This window comes from Eretmochelys imbricata, chromosome 11 (assembly GCF_965152235.1).
Source record: "Eretmochelys imbricata isolate rEreImb1 chromosome 11, rEreImb1.hap1, whole genome shotgun sequence".
NCBI classification, from domain to species: Eukaryota; Metazoa; Chordata; order Testudines; family Cheloniidae; genus Eretmochelys; species Eretmochelys imbricata.
Genome location: NC_135582.1, coordinates 1,406,563 through 1,422,845, shown reverse-complemented (window position 1 = coordinate 1,422,845; position 16,283 = coordinate 1,406,563). Strand labels below are relative to the sequence as shown.

Here is a 16,283-nt window from a genome sequence, read left to right as displayed (position 1 = left end):
GTCTCCGGTGGGGTCTGTCGCAGTGGGACTCGATGCCCTGCCTGGAGCTCATAGGGGGGAGCAGGGGGCCTGCAGTACCCAGAGGTCCAGCCCCAGGGGGTGATGAAGCTGTGTGGCTTCCCCTGGAGGAGAGACCCCCAGGGGGTCTGGCCCACTGAATGGGGTCTCCCTGAGCCCTTCCAAAGCTGGGGCTGTGGCCTGCTCACGCGGGTCGGTGACAATCTGCAATCCTCACGTATTGCTTCCCAAGGGAAGGGAGGCTGCTGGTACACAGATTTCTGCCTCCAAGAGCAGCTGGCTCGACCAACGAGAAAACAACATACTTGAGAGCACCTCCGCCAGGCCAGGCCTTTGCAGGAGTCCAGCGGCAGCCCCCCCACCCCCGCCCCACTGACTCGCACTGGACCCAGCTCAGCCAGCCTGTGAGGAAGGCGCTAACAGGCCTCTCCCGAGTACCCGGGTTCCCAAGAGCCTCCTGGGAGCGGCTCCCATCACCTCAGTGGGACCGTTGTGCCCTGCACCCACTTCCAGTGCACCCAGCCCAGTACCTTGAGCCCCCAAGCTGGGCCGGGCCAGGCTTCCCTTCCCCACATGGCCTCCCTGAGGCTGCCCTTCCCCCTCCCCTTCCCACAGCAGTGCTCCTCCCTGCAGGTGCTATGATCCAGGCTCGGCTTGTGTCCTGGCAGGGACTAGGGCACGCCTAGGCTGTCAGGGAGTGGAAGAGGGGGGGGGCTGCAGTTTTAATCGCCTGGCAGAGCAGCCTCAGCCTGCGTAAGGAGCACTGGTTGGGCCCCAGAAAGTGGTCTGGCCTGGCCCAGGGCCAGCAGCGAGCCAGGCCCTTCCCTAAGCAGCAGGCTGAGAGAACGAGACAGGCCGCAGCCAAGCTGGGCTCCAGGGCACAGACTGGGCCAGGGTTTCTAGCTCTTCCGCCCAGGGCAGCAGGTCAGAGCCACCCTTTGCTCCCTGTTGCTGCAGCTCTCGGCCGTTCCTGCAGGGGCACACAGGGCTTGATCAGGGCTCCAGCGCTGGGGGCAAACACCCCATGAGCACCCCGGCTGGATTCCCAGGACACAGGGTGAGCAGCTTCCCCTTTAACACAGGCCCAGACACCGGCGTGAACGAAATGCCCCCTCTTTATTAAATGGCTCTACAGCGAGGGGCGCGAGCTTGTCTAGCCAGCACATTCCCAAAGAGCTCCGCGCCCGCACCCCCCCCGCTGGGGTCACAAGTGGAACGGGGGGTGGGGGGGCAACTTGCCATGCACACGGGCACACAGGAGACGGACAGATACAAGCACAGCACATGGCAAGGTTCTCCGGCTGCTCCAGGCCTTGCCTCCCTGCCCCCGCCTCTAGGAGCCGCAGCTGCCAGCCCCCCTTCAGAAAGGCCCAGCCTTCCCCGGGGCACAGAGCTCTCCGGGGGGAGGCTGCAGCTCAGGCTTGGAGATGCTCTAAGAACGGGCACGCTGGGCTGGGCGCATCGGCGGGGGGGACAAGCTCTGCCCAGCTAGTGTGCACAGAGCACGACCGAGGGCAGCCACTAACGCGGGGGTGCGACCCATGGAGACTACATTTCCCAGAGTGCACAGCCCCTGCCAGGGCCCCACTGGCGGACCGCTGCGGGCCGGGCTCTGGCCATGCCTGGCCGAGGGAGAGCGTTCCCTGCTGTGAAGGGGTCCATACCCGGCCGGGAGCCTGAGGTCTGTCTGGTCTAGGCCCCAGGGCAGAGAGGGGCCGGCCTGGCAATGGTGTGCTGGAGACTTGCCCTGTTTCAAAGGCCACTGAAGCACCTTGTCCCTCATCAAACCTGTAAAGCACCAGTACGCTGGGCTAGTAAAGCTCAGGGCTTGCACCACAGAGAGGCAGGGGGTCCCAAGCCCCGTCAGAGGAACCGGGTGGGGGTATTGAAGGAACAGGCAGCAGAGCCCCCCCACGGCCGGAAGTCAGTGCTCTGCCCGACAGGCAGGATGCCAGAGCAGCCCGGGCCGCAGGGGAGCCTCCTCAGCCCTGCTTTACAGAGTCAGCCAAGTGATCCGCCCCAACATCACACAGCAGGCCAGTGGCAGAGCTGGGGAGAGAACCCAGGAGTCCTGCCCCCCAGCGGTACAGTGCAGAGCACCACGGGGCCGAGCCCGAGCCCTGGCTTGGGCAGGGAGCGCAGCGGTTGGGCTCTTAGGAGGGGTCAGCGCTGGGGGAGCAGGGCGCCCCTGGGCTGGGGACGAAGGAGCGGGGCTGGGGGGGCCATGCGGGCGATTGTCAGCTGTGGGTGCAGGGAGAAGGAGTTAGCAATCAGCCGGGAGCTGCTGCTGTCACTCAGAAAACCTAGGAGAGCTGTACTCTGATTGGCTGAAGCCTCCCCCTCCCCGTGCCGTGATTGGCCGCCCCTGTGCTAATAATTTATAATTAACTCCAGTAGTTGGGAGGGGGGGTTCCCTGGACCTCTGAGGTCATGCAGGGAGGCAGCAGCACAGCCCCCCCAACCCCACTGGCCACCTATGGTGGGGGGGTCTGGTTTGCCTCTGCCCCCTGGCCCCAGGTCTGCCATGGAGACTGGATGCCTGGTGCCTGCCGGCTCCCGCAGTCAGCTCCAGCTTGGGATAGCGTCTGCAGGGCCACCAGCCGGGAGGGCACCAGCAGGACCTGGGGCCGGAGAGCAGCCCTGAAATCACAGCGATGGCCACACTGGGCAGACAGACCAGGTGTAGCAGAACCTCCCCTGAACCTGAAGGCCGAGTGAACTGGGCAGAGGCTCCCGGCTCCGAGTCGGGGAAGGGGAGATGGAACTGGAGTTGCCCCGTGGGCTCAGGGTCTCTCGGGGCCGGGGGGGACTAGCTGAAAAGCTGAGACAGCCCAGAGGAGATCCCCTGGCAGCAGGATGGGAGCCACTGTTTGGCACTGGAACAGGACCCTGCTGAGGGGAAGTGATCCTGGCCAAGGGACCATTCAGAGGCACAGTGTGGCCCCAGCTAACCAGCAAGGGGTCCTGTCAGATGATAGGGGCCCAGGCCAGACTTCCCCTTGGGCTGGGCTTCCCCATAGCACCAGGGAGGGGGAAAAAGGGGGGGCAAAGCTACTTTAGTCACCTGATTCTTTCCTTTGACTTGCTAGGTTAGTGTTGACTGAGGGGGCTGGGGCAGAGGAGTGTGCCTCTCCCCACCCTGGAGGCTGCTGGAGGGGGGCTCGGTGTAGTTCCCAGAGGGCCAGGGCCAGTACGAGAAGCAGCCCGCTGGCCGGCAGGTTCAGCAGAGAGGCCCTGGAGATGGAGCTCCCCTCTAGCCCTGAGACAGCAGGGCTTTGGCATGCTGGAGGGGCAGCGCGGGGGGTTCACTTTGCTGCTGGCCAGGCTGTCTGCGCTCTGAGGCTAGAGGAGTTCAGCCACCTTGACTCATGGACAATAGCAGCAAATGGGGCGTGGGATCACTTGGGGGGAGCACTGAGCCAGGAACCCTGGCACCCCCTGCACCACAGACAGGACAGCTCGGGGCCAGAACACACGCAGCTGCATGGGCTTTGGGGGAGGGCGCGGCCTTGTAAAGCCTGAGCCAGTCCCTCTCCCAGCAGGGGTCGGACTCCAGCCCGCTCGGCCTCGGGGGAAACCAACTCTCCACCCTTCTTACAAAAATAGATTCAGATGCGTCCCTCCCCCCGCGGGAACCTGGGCTGGGCCGGGCCGGCTGCAGCTTGAAGTGGGTCTTTATTTGGACTGTGGAAGGGGCGTCGCTGGCTCTGCTCAGGGACTCCACCGTAGCCTCTCCTGCCGGCAGCCGGAACTCGGAGCTCCCCCTGCCAGCTGTGGGTCGCTGGCCTCTCGCAGGCTCTGCGGTGCTCCGTGCAGCTCTCGCCGATTCCCTCCCACACGGACAACACATATGCGGACACGGACACACGTATGTACTCACACACGCATTCACCCAACGCGAGTCAGAGTGACGTTGGCTTGACACACGTCTGTACAGAAGCTTCCACTGCAAGGCGCTGACGTGGTGGTTCTGTCCCTTGGGCATGAACGCCAGCGCTAGGCACCTCTGCCTGCCCCACCTCTGGGGGACAGGCGAGGGGGTCGGGACCCCAGGTCCTGCTGCCCAGGCTGCTCCAGAGTCCAGAGTCCCATGCGATCCTCAGCCCCCAGAGCTACACCTGGAGGAGAGAGTCATGCTGGGTCAGGCCAGTGGCCATCCAGCCCTGCGCTCTGCCTCTGACAGGGGCCGGGGCCAGGTGCTTCAGAGGGAATGAACAGAACTCAGCAATTATCGAATGATCCAGCCTGTCACCCATTCCCAGCTTCTAGCAGTCAGAGGTTTAGGGACCCCCAAAGCAGGCTAGTAACCTGGCTAGTAGCCATTGCTGGACCTATTCTCCAGGAACTTATCTAGTTCTTTTTTGAACCCAGTTATACTTTTGGCCTTCACAACATCCCCTGGCAAGAAGTTCCACAGGTTGTCTGTGCGTTGTGTGAAGAAATACTTCCTTCTGTTTGTTTTAAAACTGCTGCCTGTTAATGTCACTGGGTGACCCCTGGCTCTAGTGTTATGGGAAGGGGTAAACAACACTGCCCTATTCACCTTCTTCACACCAGTCACGATCTTATAGACCTCTACCAGAGCCACCCTTAGCTGGCTCTTTTTCAGGCTGAAAAGTCCCCGTCTTTTTAATTTCTCCTGGGGAGAGAGTTACCGCCACCAGCCTGCCAGCAGTCCCAGCCCCACCCAGTCAGGGCAGCATTCACTACCCGGGTAAGCAATGCCCTGCACACACCACTCCCCCCACAAGCAGAGCCGGGCACCGGGCGGGCACCTGGGCTGTACCTTGTGTATCTGAGGTGGAAGCTCATCCTCTGAGCTCTCCTCTGGAACCGGCTCCGGGTGTCGCACCGACTGTCCGTCCTCAGCCCAGCCCCCGAGGGGCAGGCGGGAGAAGTGCGAAGGGGCTCTGTGCACTGTGCCCGGATCTGCGGCATGGGCACAGAAGAGTCAGCAGAACGTGTAGATGCGGGTGAGACAGGCTCTGGTGCCAGCAGGACACCAGTCTGGGGGCTCTACGCCAATCTCTCCAACCCCCCGAGTGAGGGAGGGGCTGTTACTGGGTGGGAGCCAACAGCTCCCCGGTAGAGGCTCCTCCCCAAAGCACGCAGGGTGACATGGGAACATCACGGCAGGAGCCCATGGCACTCTCCTCAACACACACACTGCCAGCCAGGGATAAGCAGGGCTCCCACGCAGTGGCACCTGCCAGCCACCAGCCCCAGCTGATCTCCTGGCACGTGCGGGGGGAGAGGAGAATCTCCAACACTTCGCCGGCATTTAAACAATGACCCAACGCCCCGACGATGACAAGCCAGCGCGTGGACCCACGGCACGTTCCGAACTGGCCAGGGAATATGCTGAGAGGTTCCCAGGCTCCGCCTGGAGTGGGGGACCCGTCTGGAGGGGGGTCCCACAGCACGAGGCCGCCCCAGCCGTGGCGCCCAGCGGCCCCAGCACGTACCTGTGATGCCGCCGTACCGGCGCTGGAAGCCCGTCTGCAGGGTGGCCGACTCCTCCACAGCCTGGCGCGGCGAGGAGAAGGGGTAGCTGGCAGAGCGGGGGATGGCGGTGGGGGCGCCCTTCTGCGCGTCCGGCTCCTCCGGGGCACTCTCCCCGCTCTCGTCGCTCTCCCGCCGGTGCCAGACGTGCCGCTCGGGCTCGCTCTGGGTGTGCTGCTTGTGTAACTGCGCACAACACGACGGGGCGGGTCAGGCAAGCGGGGGGGGGGGGGGCAGAGCCACGGCCCCACCCCACATCCAGCCCGCAGGAGCCCAGGGCGAAGCGGCCCCGCCGCCGCGGCAGCCCCACAGTGGTGCTGGCTCCTTCCCCCCCCGCCCCGCACTGCCAGGTCCCACCGCTCCCTCTGCGACTCCAGTGCAGGATGGGGGCCGTTCTGCACTAGCCCTCGCTCTCCCGCGCTCCGGGGTGGCACGTGGGGCCCTGCAGAGCCAGCCAGCGCCGGGGAGCACCGCAGAGAAGGATATGTGCCTGGCTGTCTCTGCAGGGCCTCCCTTACCCCCCGGGTACAGCACACCTCTCTCCAGCTGTCAGGCCACCCTCCACCCCCCGTGCTGCGAGCCTGCCTCGGCAGGCAGACCCCCACGCGAGCTGCCCTCTCCCGCCCCGGCCCCCGGTGTCTGAGCCCTGGCCTGGGGCACAGGCCGCTCACCTCATGCATGTGGAGTGCATGGAGGCTCATCTCCGTGGAGGCGTATTCCGACAGGATCAGGCTCTGTAGCTGGGCCTCCCAGGCACTGCTCCCTGAGCTCGCTCTTCTGGCATCTGTGCTGCAGCCGGGACACAGAGAAGGGCTGGGGGGGCGGGGGGGTCTGCTGCCCAGGGCCGAGGCCCTAGCAGGCCCATGGGCTCCAGCACAGCCCTTCTCGAGCCGATCGGGGATGTGCCCCTGCCCAGCCCCACTGCACTGCTGGGCTACGGGGTGTCCCACGGTGCCACCTCACCCGCTCCCTGCGCCGGTTCAGAAAGGGCCCCCTCTGCCCAGACATGTAGGCTTCGCTCAGTGGGGTCCAGCCCCAACACAGGCACCCCCCAAGGGCCACAGATCCCAAAGCAGGGGACTGACAGCCAGTGTCCGAGGCTGCGGCAGTGTCCCATTGCAGGGGGTCAGGAGTGCTCCAGCACCCCCTCCTGGGGCGGAGCAGTCACTTAAGGAGCCAGCCCTCGGGGCAATTCCTGTTCTAGTCATCTGTGTAACCTGCTCCATTGCAGGGGAGGGCTCAGAGCAGCCCAGTTTCCCCGCCCCTTCAGGGACTCATCCCCAGGCACGTGGGCGAGGAATGGACTGCAGAGTGTGCCAGCAGGCGGCGCTGTGAGCTGCTCCTGGCAGTGCCCAGGGGCAGCATGGGCCCAGGGGAGCAATCCCTTCGATCTCAGGCACACGAGGGGCACCCAGCACCTCAAGAGCAGGGTCTGGGCTTCGCAAGGTCTCTGATCACTGAGTAGGTGCCTGGCGCAGCTCAGCAGACTCTTACCCGGAAGCCGTCATGGTGCTGTGGGCCCGGGGCGGTGCCCCCTCCACATGGGACCCGGACGTCTGGAAGCTGCTGTGACTTTGCTGGGCTGACTGCAGTGGGGAGAAGGAGCGCAGGGCAGAAGCCACCTCGGAGAGCTGGCGGGAGGCCTGCAGCTCGTGGCTTGCGTACCCCAGGGCCGAGGAGCCCGCGATCACGTTGGCAATCAGGCTGTGAGGCTGCAGTGAGAAGTGGGGGAGTCACAACCCTGGACAGGCAGCCACCAGACAACAGGACAGGGCCCCTCCCCAACCCAGCTCCCTGGGGCACTCCAGATTCTATAGCCACCCATGCTGCCAGGCAGAACCCCAGAACACCTCACCCTCCACGGCAGCCCCTCCTGCCTGATCACAGGCCAGAACATGTTGACACCCTCGGAGATGGGCCCAGCCCTCCCTGGAAACCCAACCCCAGTTCAGACCCAGGAAACTCACTGCCCCGGCCACCTGAGCCAGCCCCGCTGGGCTAGCTAGACAATGCTGGGCAACTGCAAGACCCCTGCCCTCCAGGCAGCCTTGGAGCACCAGAGCCCTTCCTCTCCCGCCCACGCACGACCGCCGCAGCTGGGGCACCTCGGACTCTGACTGCAGGGACTGGATGGAGGTGAAGAGGGCGTTGTCAGGCAGCACGGCCTGCTGGGCCAGCACCATGCTGCTGTCACGCAGCACGCGCTCCTTGAGGAAGCCGATGAAGGCCGTGCTCTCGCGGGGCGGCTGCCACTTGGGGTTGGTGATGGCGAAGTGCATGAGGGACAGCTCCGTCTTGCCATCCTCGGCCTGCTGGTAGATGGAGGCCTCGGTCTTTCCCGCTGACATCCACTGCAAAGCACACCGGTGGGGTGAGGGGTCCACTCCACACCCAGCCTTGGACCCGCCCAGGGCCTGCTATACACCCACCGGGGGGCCTGGGGAGCCCCAAAGGGCCAGGCTGCACAAAACCAGGAACCCCCGCAGCAGCTGCAGCTCGGCCTCACGCAGACGCTGGGACACGGCTCGCTGGAGGGGAAGCGCACCATAGCCAAGCACGCCCAGCTCCAGGGCCTTCCAAGGCCAAGGGGCAGCATCACGGGCCCCCACTCCAGGGCACGAGCCCTCACCTGGCCAGCTGGGCTCATGCACCCAAGGGACAGGGCACCCCACAGAGCGTGCCCGGATGTTAGATATGAGATTGCAACAACACAGCCCACTGAGACTACAGGTCCCACCATGCAACGCTTCAGCTTGATTGGCGCAGCCTGGCCTCAAGTATTCTGGGGCTGGCAGCCGCTGCAGAGGTGCAGCGTGTAAGATCTCTCTCACTACAGGCTGCTTGGCAGAACTCCATGGGTGATGTCAGCCCACGCCTCGGTTCCAGCCACGGGCAGGACCCCCCATGTGCAGGGGGAGGGGGAAGGGAACGCGCCAGCAGATGCCATGCTGCAGGCAGGCCCTACCGCCGGGTGGCCATGCTGGCGCACGTCCATCTGTGCGAAGGAGCAGGTGTCGCCCACACCCACCACCTCCACGGTGAAGTTCCGGAAGAAGTCAATGATCTCCAGGGACTTGGGCCGCAGGCAGAAGATGAGGATCAAGGGGGTAACGATGGGACTCAGCAGCTCCTCCAGGATGAACACCTGGGAAGGGAGAGGTGGGTGCTCAGCAGGCAGCGACAAGAGCAGCCCGGGCAGGCCAAGGGGGCTGCTGCACGGTGACTGTGAGGGGCCGCCCAGGGAATGTTCCTGGAACAGCAGCCCCACGTCAGCATCGCCCCCGCAGTGTTCTGCCCCCAGCTGACCAATGGTCCCCCACCCACGCACCCACGTCCCTTGCTCTGGGGAACCACACAGGAGCTGCTGAGCCATCACACACACGGCCCACGGCCCCAGCCATGCCCCTTCACATGCACCAGCCTCTCTCTGGGCATCACAGCCCGACAGACAGCGGCCCTGAGGTGGCACCCGTGTGTCAGAGACCCCAGCCCTGCCCCCTCAGGCGCCGCGAGTGCCCCTAGCTGAGCGCCGGAGCCAGTCCAATCCCGCCCCGGTTCCGAGCTAGCCAGGGCGGCCGGGCTCACCGCTTTGTACTGGAAGAGCTGAGAAAACTCGTCCCGGGTCTCGTAGCGGTGGGCGTTGGCCTGCCAGTGGTCAGGCATGTAGTGGATGTGTGCCAGGATCACCCGCAGCAGCTGCTCTGGGCAGAACACCAGGTGCTGGTCAGGAATGAAGGACCTATAGGGGGAGCAGGACAAGGATAGGAAGGGCAGCACTTCCCAGAGAACCCCAGCCTGGAGTCTCATGCTGGGGGGAGAGCACGCCTAGAGAAGGGCTGCGAGAGCTTCTCCAACAGCCCTTCTGGTGCCCCTCAGTCCCGATCCGCAACCCCCAGCTACCCCAGCCCTAACCTGCAGCCTCCTGCTACTCCAGCTCTGCTCACTCCCAGCCCTGCCAGTGCCCCTCAGTCCCGGCCTGCAGCCCCCTGCCACCCCAGACGAGCCCCACACTAGCTCTGCCAAAGCCCCCAGTCCTGATATGCAACCCTCCCTCCCCCACCAGGATTTTGGCCCCAGCCTCTTCTTCTCCCCCCCCCCCCAAAAGATTTTTGCCAGTGCCTCTCACTCCTGGCCTGACCCACTGCTCCCCATTTCCAGGCCTGGGCCTCCCTAAGCAGACTTATCTTCACTTGTGGCCCAGGACAGATCTGCAGCCTCAAGGGGGCTGGGAGCAGAGGGCCTCCCCCTTCCCCCCAGGGCAGGCGGGCGGCGCCGGCCCGTCTCACCTGCAGATGGTGACGCCCACGCCCAGCAGGGTGACGGTGGTGAGGACGTGCTCCACGGCCAGCACGTCCTCGTCGTAGATGGTGAGAGCAATGAGCACGGCCAGGATGGAGCCGGCGAAGAAGGCCACGTTCTTGGCCACGATGGTGAGCAGGGGGGAGATGAAGCAGTTCATGTACTTGGAGGCTGGCTTGTACCCCTTGCTGAGGCGCGAGTGCAGCTCGTGGTCCAGCTCGTTGAAGTGGCGCAGGTAACAGCGGCCGTAGAGCGACCAGCAGCGGGCGCCCAGGCTGCCCGGCTCCCGCTTCAGGATCTCGGTGTAGCTGAAGAAGGCATAGAGGATCTGCCAGATGAGGATGAGGGGGCAGAGGATGAAGTTGGCGATGCCGATCCAGAGGATGCGGGCGCTCAGCTTGTCGGCCAGCTCCAGGCGGTTGCCGCCCCGCTTGTACTCCGCCTTGAGGCTCCACTCGTTCTCAAAGAGCGAGCCGGGCCCCCAGAAGAAGATGAGCTCAAAGTTGTACTTGAGGCCGCGGGTGTAGAAGATGCTGTCGCCCAGCCCGGGCAGGTGGAAGCGGATGGGCAGCAGCGACTTGTTCACCATGGCCACCATGTAGTTCTTGAAACGCAAGATGCGGTGGTAGATGTCCAGCTCTGTCAGCTCCTTCTTGTGGATGCAGATCTGATGCTCCTTCTGGATCTGCACAATGCGAGCCTGCACCTCCTGCCAGGTGTAATAGGGCAGGTTGGACTGGCCGGGAGGAGAGGAGGCAGTGTTAGAACCTGGGGGAGACCAACAGGGGCCTGCAGGGTAAGTGCTGCACGGGGAGCGCTACAAAGCAGCCAACAGAAACTACAGGTCCCCAGCACGCGCTGCTCCAACGTGCCACAGACACGGGCCGTGCTGCAGGCTGGGTGTTTCCGTCCCACATCAATGCTGCACCCTGCTCGGCAGGATGCTTGCTGTGTGCTGCTCTGGGGTTCCCACTGAGGGATAAACGCAGCCCTTGGGGGGGCGGGGAGCCTCATTCACCCCACCCGGGCTGGCAGGAAAGAGCTAGAGAACTACACGTGTCATCGCCACATGCACGCAAAGGGTGGCGTGCCGACGTCTCCGTCCCCCCGAGGCACTCGTCCCACTGAGAGCTCCGAGCCCTTCATAGCTTCCCCCTTCCCAGACAGAGAAGTGATGGGACATGCCCAGTGCCCCATGGGGAGCTTGCAGCTGTCTGGGAGGAGAACCCAGGTGTTCGAGTCCCAGGCCCTTGCCTATTCCACATAGCCTCATAGCCTCGCAAAAATTAACGTAAAGCCTATTAACGTAAAATTAAAAATTAACGTAAAGCCTCATAGCCTATTCCTCATAGCCTCGCAAAAATTAATGTAAAGGATCCTGCTGTTACTCAACTTATCCAAGTTCTCTCTGAGGGAGACCCTGGGCTGGGACTTGGGGCTCAATACCCAGTTCTGCCAGACTCCCCCATGGCCTTGGGCAACACCTAGCTGCTCCATGCCTCAGTTTCCCTACCTGTACATGGGGAGAGAGATCCTGCCCCACCTCCTGGGGAAGACATGAGAATAAACTGCTTTACACCTCTGAGGCTGTGACACTGCTGTGAGCGTGGCAAAGAAAAGCCTAGAGGTTATAAAGCAAAGTGATTGGCTGGCAGATAGTCAGCAGAACAGAGCTGTCCCACGACACACCCAGACACACACAGCGTGCAGGGGCAGGTTTGCCTGAAAACAAGCTGTAAGGAGATACACAGGATTACTTAACTTGCAAAGGAGGTCCGAAAGAGGGAGAGACCAAAACCCTTGAGGGCAATGGGTGGGTGAACCCCTCTCCTACAGCTTCAGCAAGGCAACCCTGAGCTGGGGGGTGAAGGCAGCGGGAGCTCCCTGCTTAGCCACAACAGCCCACTTCTCCAGCCCCAGGGTCACTCACCATAGGGATTTTGAGAGCGTTGATGTAGAAGGAGTGAATCTCCCAGTAGCAGCAAATGTTGTAGATAAATTTGATGAGTCGATGGATCCAGAAAACCCCCGCTATCACCAGGATACAAATGAGAAATCCATTCTGCTGGATTCTGCAAGGGAGAAGAGATTCACAGCAATGCTTCCCTTTTGGCATGGAATCATAGAATATCAGGGTTGGAAGGGACCTCAGGAGGTCATCTAGTCCAACCCCCTGCTCAAAGCAGGATCAATCCCCAACTAAATCATCCCAGCCAGGGCTTTGTCAAGCCTGACCTTAAAAACCTCTAAGGAAGGAGATTCCACCACCTCCCTAGGTAACCCATTCCAGTGCTTCACCATCCTCCCAGTGAAAAAGTTTTTCCTAATATCCAACCTAAACCTCCCCCACTGTAACTTGAGACCATTACTCCTTGTTCTGTCATCTGCTACCACTGAGAACAGTCTAGATCCATCCTCTTTGGAGCCCCTTTTCAGGTAGCTGCTTTCAACTAACAAATCCCCCCTCATTCTTCTCTTCTACAGACTAAACAGTCCCAGTTCCCTCAGCCTCTCCTCATAAGTCATGTGTTCCAGCCCCCTAATCATTTTTGTTGCCCTCCGCTGGAGTCTGGTTTCCAGTTTTTCCACATCCTTCTTGTAGTGTGGGGCCCAAAACTGGACACAGGACTCCAGATGAGGCCTCACCAATGCCGAATAGAGGGGAACGATCACGTTCCTCCATCTGCTGGCAATGCCCCTACATATACATCCCAAAATGCCATTGGCCTTCTTGGCAACAAGGGCACACTGCTGACTCATATCCAGCTTCTCGTCCACTGTCACCCCTAGGTCCTTTTCTGCAGAACTGCTGCCGAGCCATTCGGTCCCTAGTCTGTAGCGGTGCATGGGATTCTTCTGTCCTAAGTGCAGGACTCTGCCCTTGTCCTTGTTGAACCTCATCAGATTTCTTTTGGCCCAATCCTCTAATTTGTCTAGGTCCCTCTGTATCCTGTCCCTACCCTCCAGCGTATCTACCAGTTTAGTGTCAGTACAGCCAGCCTCCAGATCATTAATGAAGATATTGAACAAAACCAGCCCCAGGACCGACCCTTGGGGCACTCCACTTGATACCGGCTGCCAACTAGACATGAAGCCATTGATCACTACCCGTTGAGTCCGATGACCTAGCCAGCTTTCTATCCACCTTATAGTCCATTCATCCAGCCCATACTTCTTTAACTTGCTGGCAAAAATACTGTGGGAGACCGTGTCAAAAGCTTTTCTAAAGTCAAGGAACAACATGTCTACCGCTTTCCCCTCATCCACAGAGCCAGTTATCTCGTCATAGAAAGCAATTAGAAGGCATGCCCCACAGCAGAGCCTCATCCCACAGGAGCCCAAGCTATACACACTGCCAAGAGATCGCTTCACCCACCACCAGAACGTAGCCACAGCTGGGGAGGGATGCACCAGCTGTGTAACAGCACACAGCAACCCTGCCATTAAGCACATACCCAGAGACGCATCTCCTGGCGATTACATGACCCAGAATACAATGCAGCTTGGCCACTCAGACCAAGACAAACCAGTGACTTGCAATCTTGGCAGGCTACATGCCTCTACCGATGATGAGGGCAAGGGCTGCCATGGGTAAGGTTTGGCCACTCCCACTGGATCTTTAGCTCCCATCTGGAAATGGGCAAAGAGGGAGCTCGCACTAACATGGCCTTTGGAGGGTGGCAGGCTGCCAGGACTGGGGGCAGAGGTGTGGCTGCTGCCCTTACCTCGCGCTGCACATGCTGGGAGGCAGAAAGGCATCTGGCAGCGTCACCTTGACAAGCTCGCTGGAGAGCTGGCTGTGATTCACCATCTTGTTGGCAAACAGGATGTCGTAGTCAACGCAGCTGACGAGGAAGGTGGTGAAGGCCACCACGAAAATGAACTGCCTGTGGGAAAGGCAGCAGCCATGAAGGGCAGCTCAGAGGGACTCCCCTCCTCCTGCCCCCAACTCCTAATATACCACAGCCAGGAGTGGCTACTAGGTTACATCCCACTGTCCGTGGCATGACGAGGGCAGATTCCTGGGGATGGAGATGGCCAAAAAAGAGTGGGGGGAGAGAGGGAGACAGGTCCTGATTGAAAGGGGAGTGGCCTGACCACCTCCCACCTCACCTCCTGAAACCCAACTCTCAGCCATGGCTGTGCAGGGATAGCGGGAATGCTGGGGCCCAAGGGAACAAGGCCCTTCACCCCAATGGCAGCGAGAGCATGGAGAGAATCTGCCGCCTCCCCGGCATCCCCACCCCCAGAGCAGGGGGACTCCAGACATACATGAGCTCAAAGATCTCGCCAATCAGCATGCAGGTGAAGCCGTTCTTCTGATGCAGATTATAGACGTGGGAGCTGCAGTCAAGGAGAACAGCCTGGCAACCCCTCCTCTCCGGCCACCAGCCGAGAGAAAACCTCTCCCATGCCAAGCCACCCCCTAGCCACCAGTCAGGACGGAGGCTGCCAAGCAAGTGTACTCTCTGCTCAGCTACAAAATGCTGGTGGGTCCAGACTCCATGCCTGTCCCAGGCTGAGGGTAATGCTAGCCTGTCACAGAAACCCAACCCCCCACCACACCCAGCAGGGGATTGTGAACACTCCAGTCACAGACCACCCCCCCGGAGCCCTCTCTAAAGTCTGCAAGGGCAGGACCTGGCCAGCACAGAGGGAGGTAAAGACATATCCAAAGCCTAACAATCAGAGCGACAAAGAATGGCCAGGAGGCCATCATCAAAGGGCTGGAAAGACCCGTTTCTGTCCCCCTAGACAGAAGGGAAGGGGTGGCAACGCCTCTGCTTGGCCTGTTTGGACTCCACAGGGCAGGGAGCAACCCAACCCAGAGGGGACGGGACGTGCGCCGACTATTCCAACTCCGATCTGTGCCAGATGGACGAGCTGTGTCAAGCTGATGCTGGCCTGACCATCCTGCTAGGGCTGGAGCAGCCACCCCCCCCCGGCATGCAGCAAGGATATGCGAGAGAAGAAGAGGTCCAGGTTCTCTATGTGATGCCAAGGAGCTGCAGGAGAGAGAGGAGGCAAAGGGGGTGACTGGGGCTCGCTACGTGGTGGTTTGCCCAGCGAGGGAGGTCAGTTGGTTGCCACTGGCTAGTTATTCTCGTGACACAACCCAGGGCACGGAGTGGGCTGGGGCCCCGCAGTCGCCCCCGACTGGGGCCCAGGCTCAAAAGGGCGGCCACTGCACTTACACAGGGCAAGGAATAGGAGTCCCCACGCCGGATCAGACCCGGCGTCTGGCCTGCAGCAGTGGCCAATAGCTAGGGGCATCGAGAGGATCCCCCGCCCCACGGAAGGGCTTGGGAGACGGGGGCATTCCGCTCCGCCCCTCGCCCCGACCCAGGGGAGCTGCCCTGCCAGGCGTGTCAAGAGACCAGGCCCCGGGCCCCGCTCACATTTGCTGCCCTCGGGGACGTGCACCAGCAGATCCTCCTCGCCCGGCGGCGAGTCGCTGTAGGAGGCCTCCAGGCGCTGGTACTCCGTGTCGAAGTGTGCCATGGCGCCGGCCCGCCAGGCCCTGCGGGGAGGAGGCAGGGTCAGAGGGAGTGGGAGCAGGACCAGCCCCCCCCGGCCCGGGGCCACCCCTCGGGGGGGGGGGGAGGTCAGAGCAGGGGGGGAAGCAGGACCAGCCCCCCCCCGGCCCGTGCCCGCCCCTCGGGAGGGGGCGGAAGGTCAAGGGGGGGGAGCAGGACCAGCCCACCTGGCCCGGGGCCGCCCCTCGCGGGGGGAAGTTGGGGAGGGAAGCAGGAGCAGCCCCCCGGCCCGGGGCCGCCCCTCGGGGGGGGGGGGCGGAAAAGGTCGGGGGGGGGAGCAGAACCAGCCCCCCCGGCCCGGGGCCACCTCTCAAGGGGGGAAAGGTCAGAGCAGGGGGGGAACAGGATCAGCCCCCCCCGCCCGGGGCCGCCCCTCGGGGGGGTGGAGAAGGTCAGAGCAGGGGGGAGCAGGATCAGCCCCCCCCCGCCCGGGGCCGCCCCTCGGGGGGGGGGGGGGCGGAGAAGGTCAGAGCAGGGGGGAGCAGGATCAGCCCCCCCCCGCCCGGGGCCGCCCCTCGGAGGGGGGGGCGGAGATGGTCAGAGCAGGGGGGGAGCAGGACCAGCCCCCCCGGCCCGGGGCCGCCCCTCGGGGGTGGGAAGGTCATAGCAGGGGGGGAGCAGGATCAGCCCCCCCCGCCCGGGGCCGCCCCTCGACGGGGGGGGGGGGGAAGGTCAGGGCGGGGGGGGGCTCGGGCCGGGACCCTGCGGCCCCGGGCCGAGCCCGGCCGAACTCCTGGGTTCTCGGCGGGGACCCCCCCTCACCTGCCGGTCTCCCCGGTAACCGGCCCCAGCCACCCCCTCCCTGCACCAGGCCGGGCCGCCGCCTCCTGTGTCACTACCTCCGAACGGGCGGCTCCGGCGGCCAATCGGCGCCTGTGGGCGGGACCGCGGGGGCCAATCCGAGGGAGGGTGAGAGGCGGCGGGGGC

General features: G+C 62.9%; 1 protein-coding gene across 2 annotated transcripts; it reads right to left on the bottom strand.

The window, feature by feature from the left end:
* Window positions 1–1,115: 1,115 nt before the first annotated feature.
* On the bottom strand, window positions 1,116–16,214 carry ATG9A (autophagy related 9A). 2 transcript variants are annotated; one of them, XM_077829799.1, is made up of 15 exons: window positions 16,196–16,214; window positions 15,219–15,340; window positions 14,783–14,825; window positions 14,092–14,157; window positions 13,545–13,706; window positions 11,750–11,891; window positions 9,807–10,555; window positions 9,106–9,259; window positions 8,486–8,665; window positions 7,626–7,871; window positions 7,015–7,232; window positions 6,192–6,309; window positions 5,484–5,706; window positions 4,805–4,947; window positions 1,116–4,136 (listed from the first exon to the last, which is right to left on the bottom strand). In XM_077829799.1, exons 2-15 carry the CDS (start codon window positions 15,319–15,321, stop codon window positions 4,131–4,133), a joined length of 2,553 nt encoding a protein of 850 aa, XP_077685925.1. In that variant the 5' UTR covers window positions 15,322–15,340; window positions 16,196–16,214; the 3' UTR covers window positions 1,116–4,130. The 2 variants fall into 2 exon arrangements, with proteins under 2 accessions (XP_077685925.1, XP_077685924.1); XM_077829798.1 differs by having other exon boundaries at window positions 16,119–16,202.
* Window positions 16,215–16,283: the final 69 nt, after the last annotated feature.

Coding starts and splice junctions, on each gene's coding strand:
- ATG9A (XM_077829799.1), bottom strand. CDS start 15,321: ATGGCACACTTCGACACGGAGTACCAGCGCCTGGAGGCCTCCTACAGC. Junction 14,158..14,782: donor CTGGACCTCTTCTTCTCTCG/CATATCCTTGCT, acceptor CTGCAGCTCCCA/CGTCTATAATCTGCATCAGA. Junction 11,892..13,544: donor CCCAGCATGTGCAGCGCGAG/GTAAGGGCAGCA, acceptor TCTCCCTTGCAG/AATCCAGCAGAATGGATTTC.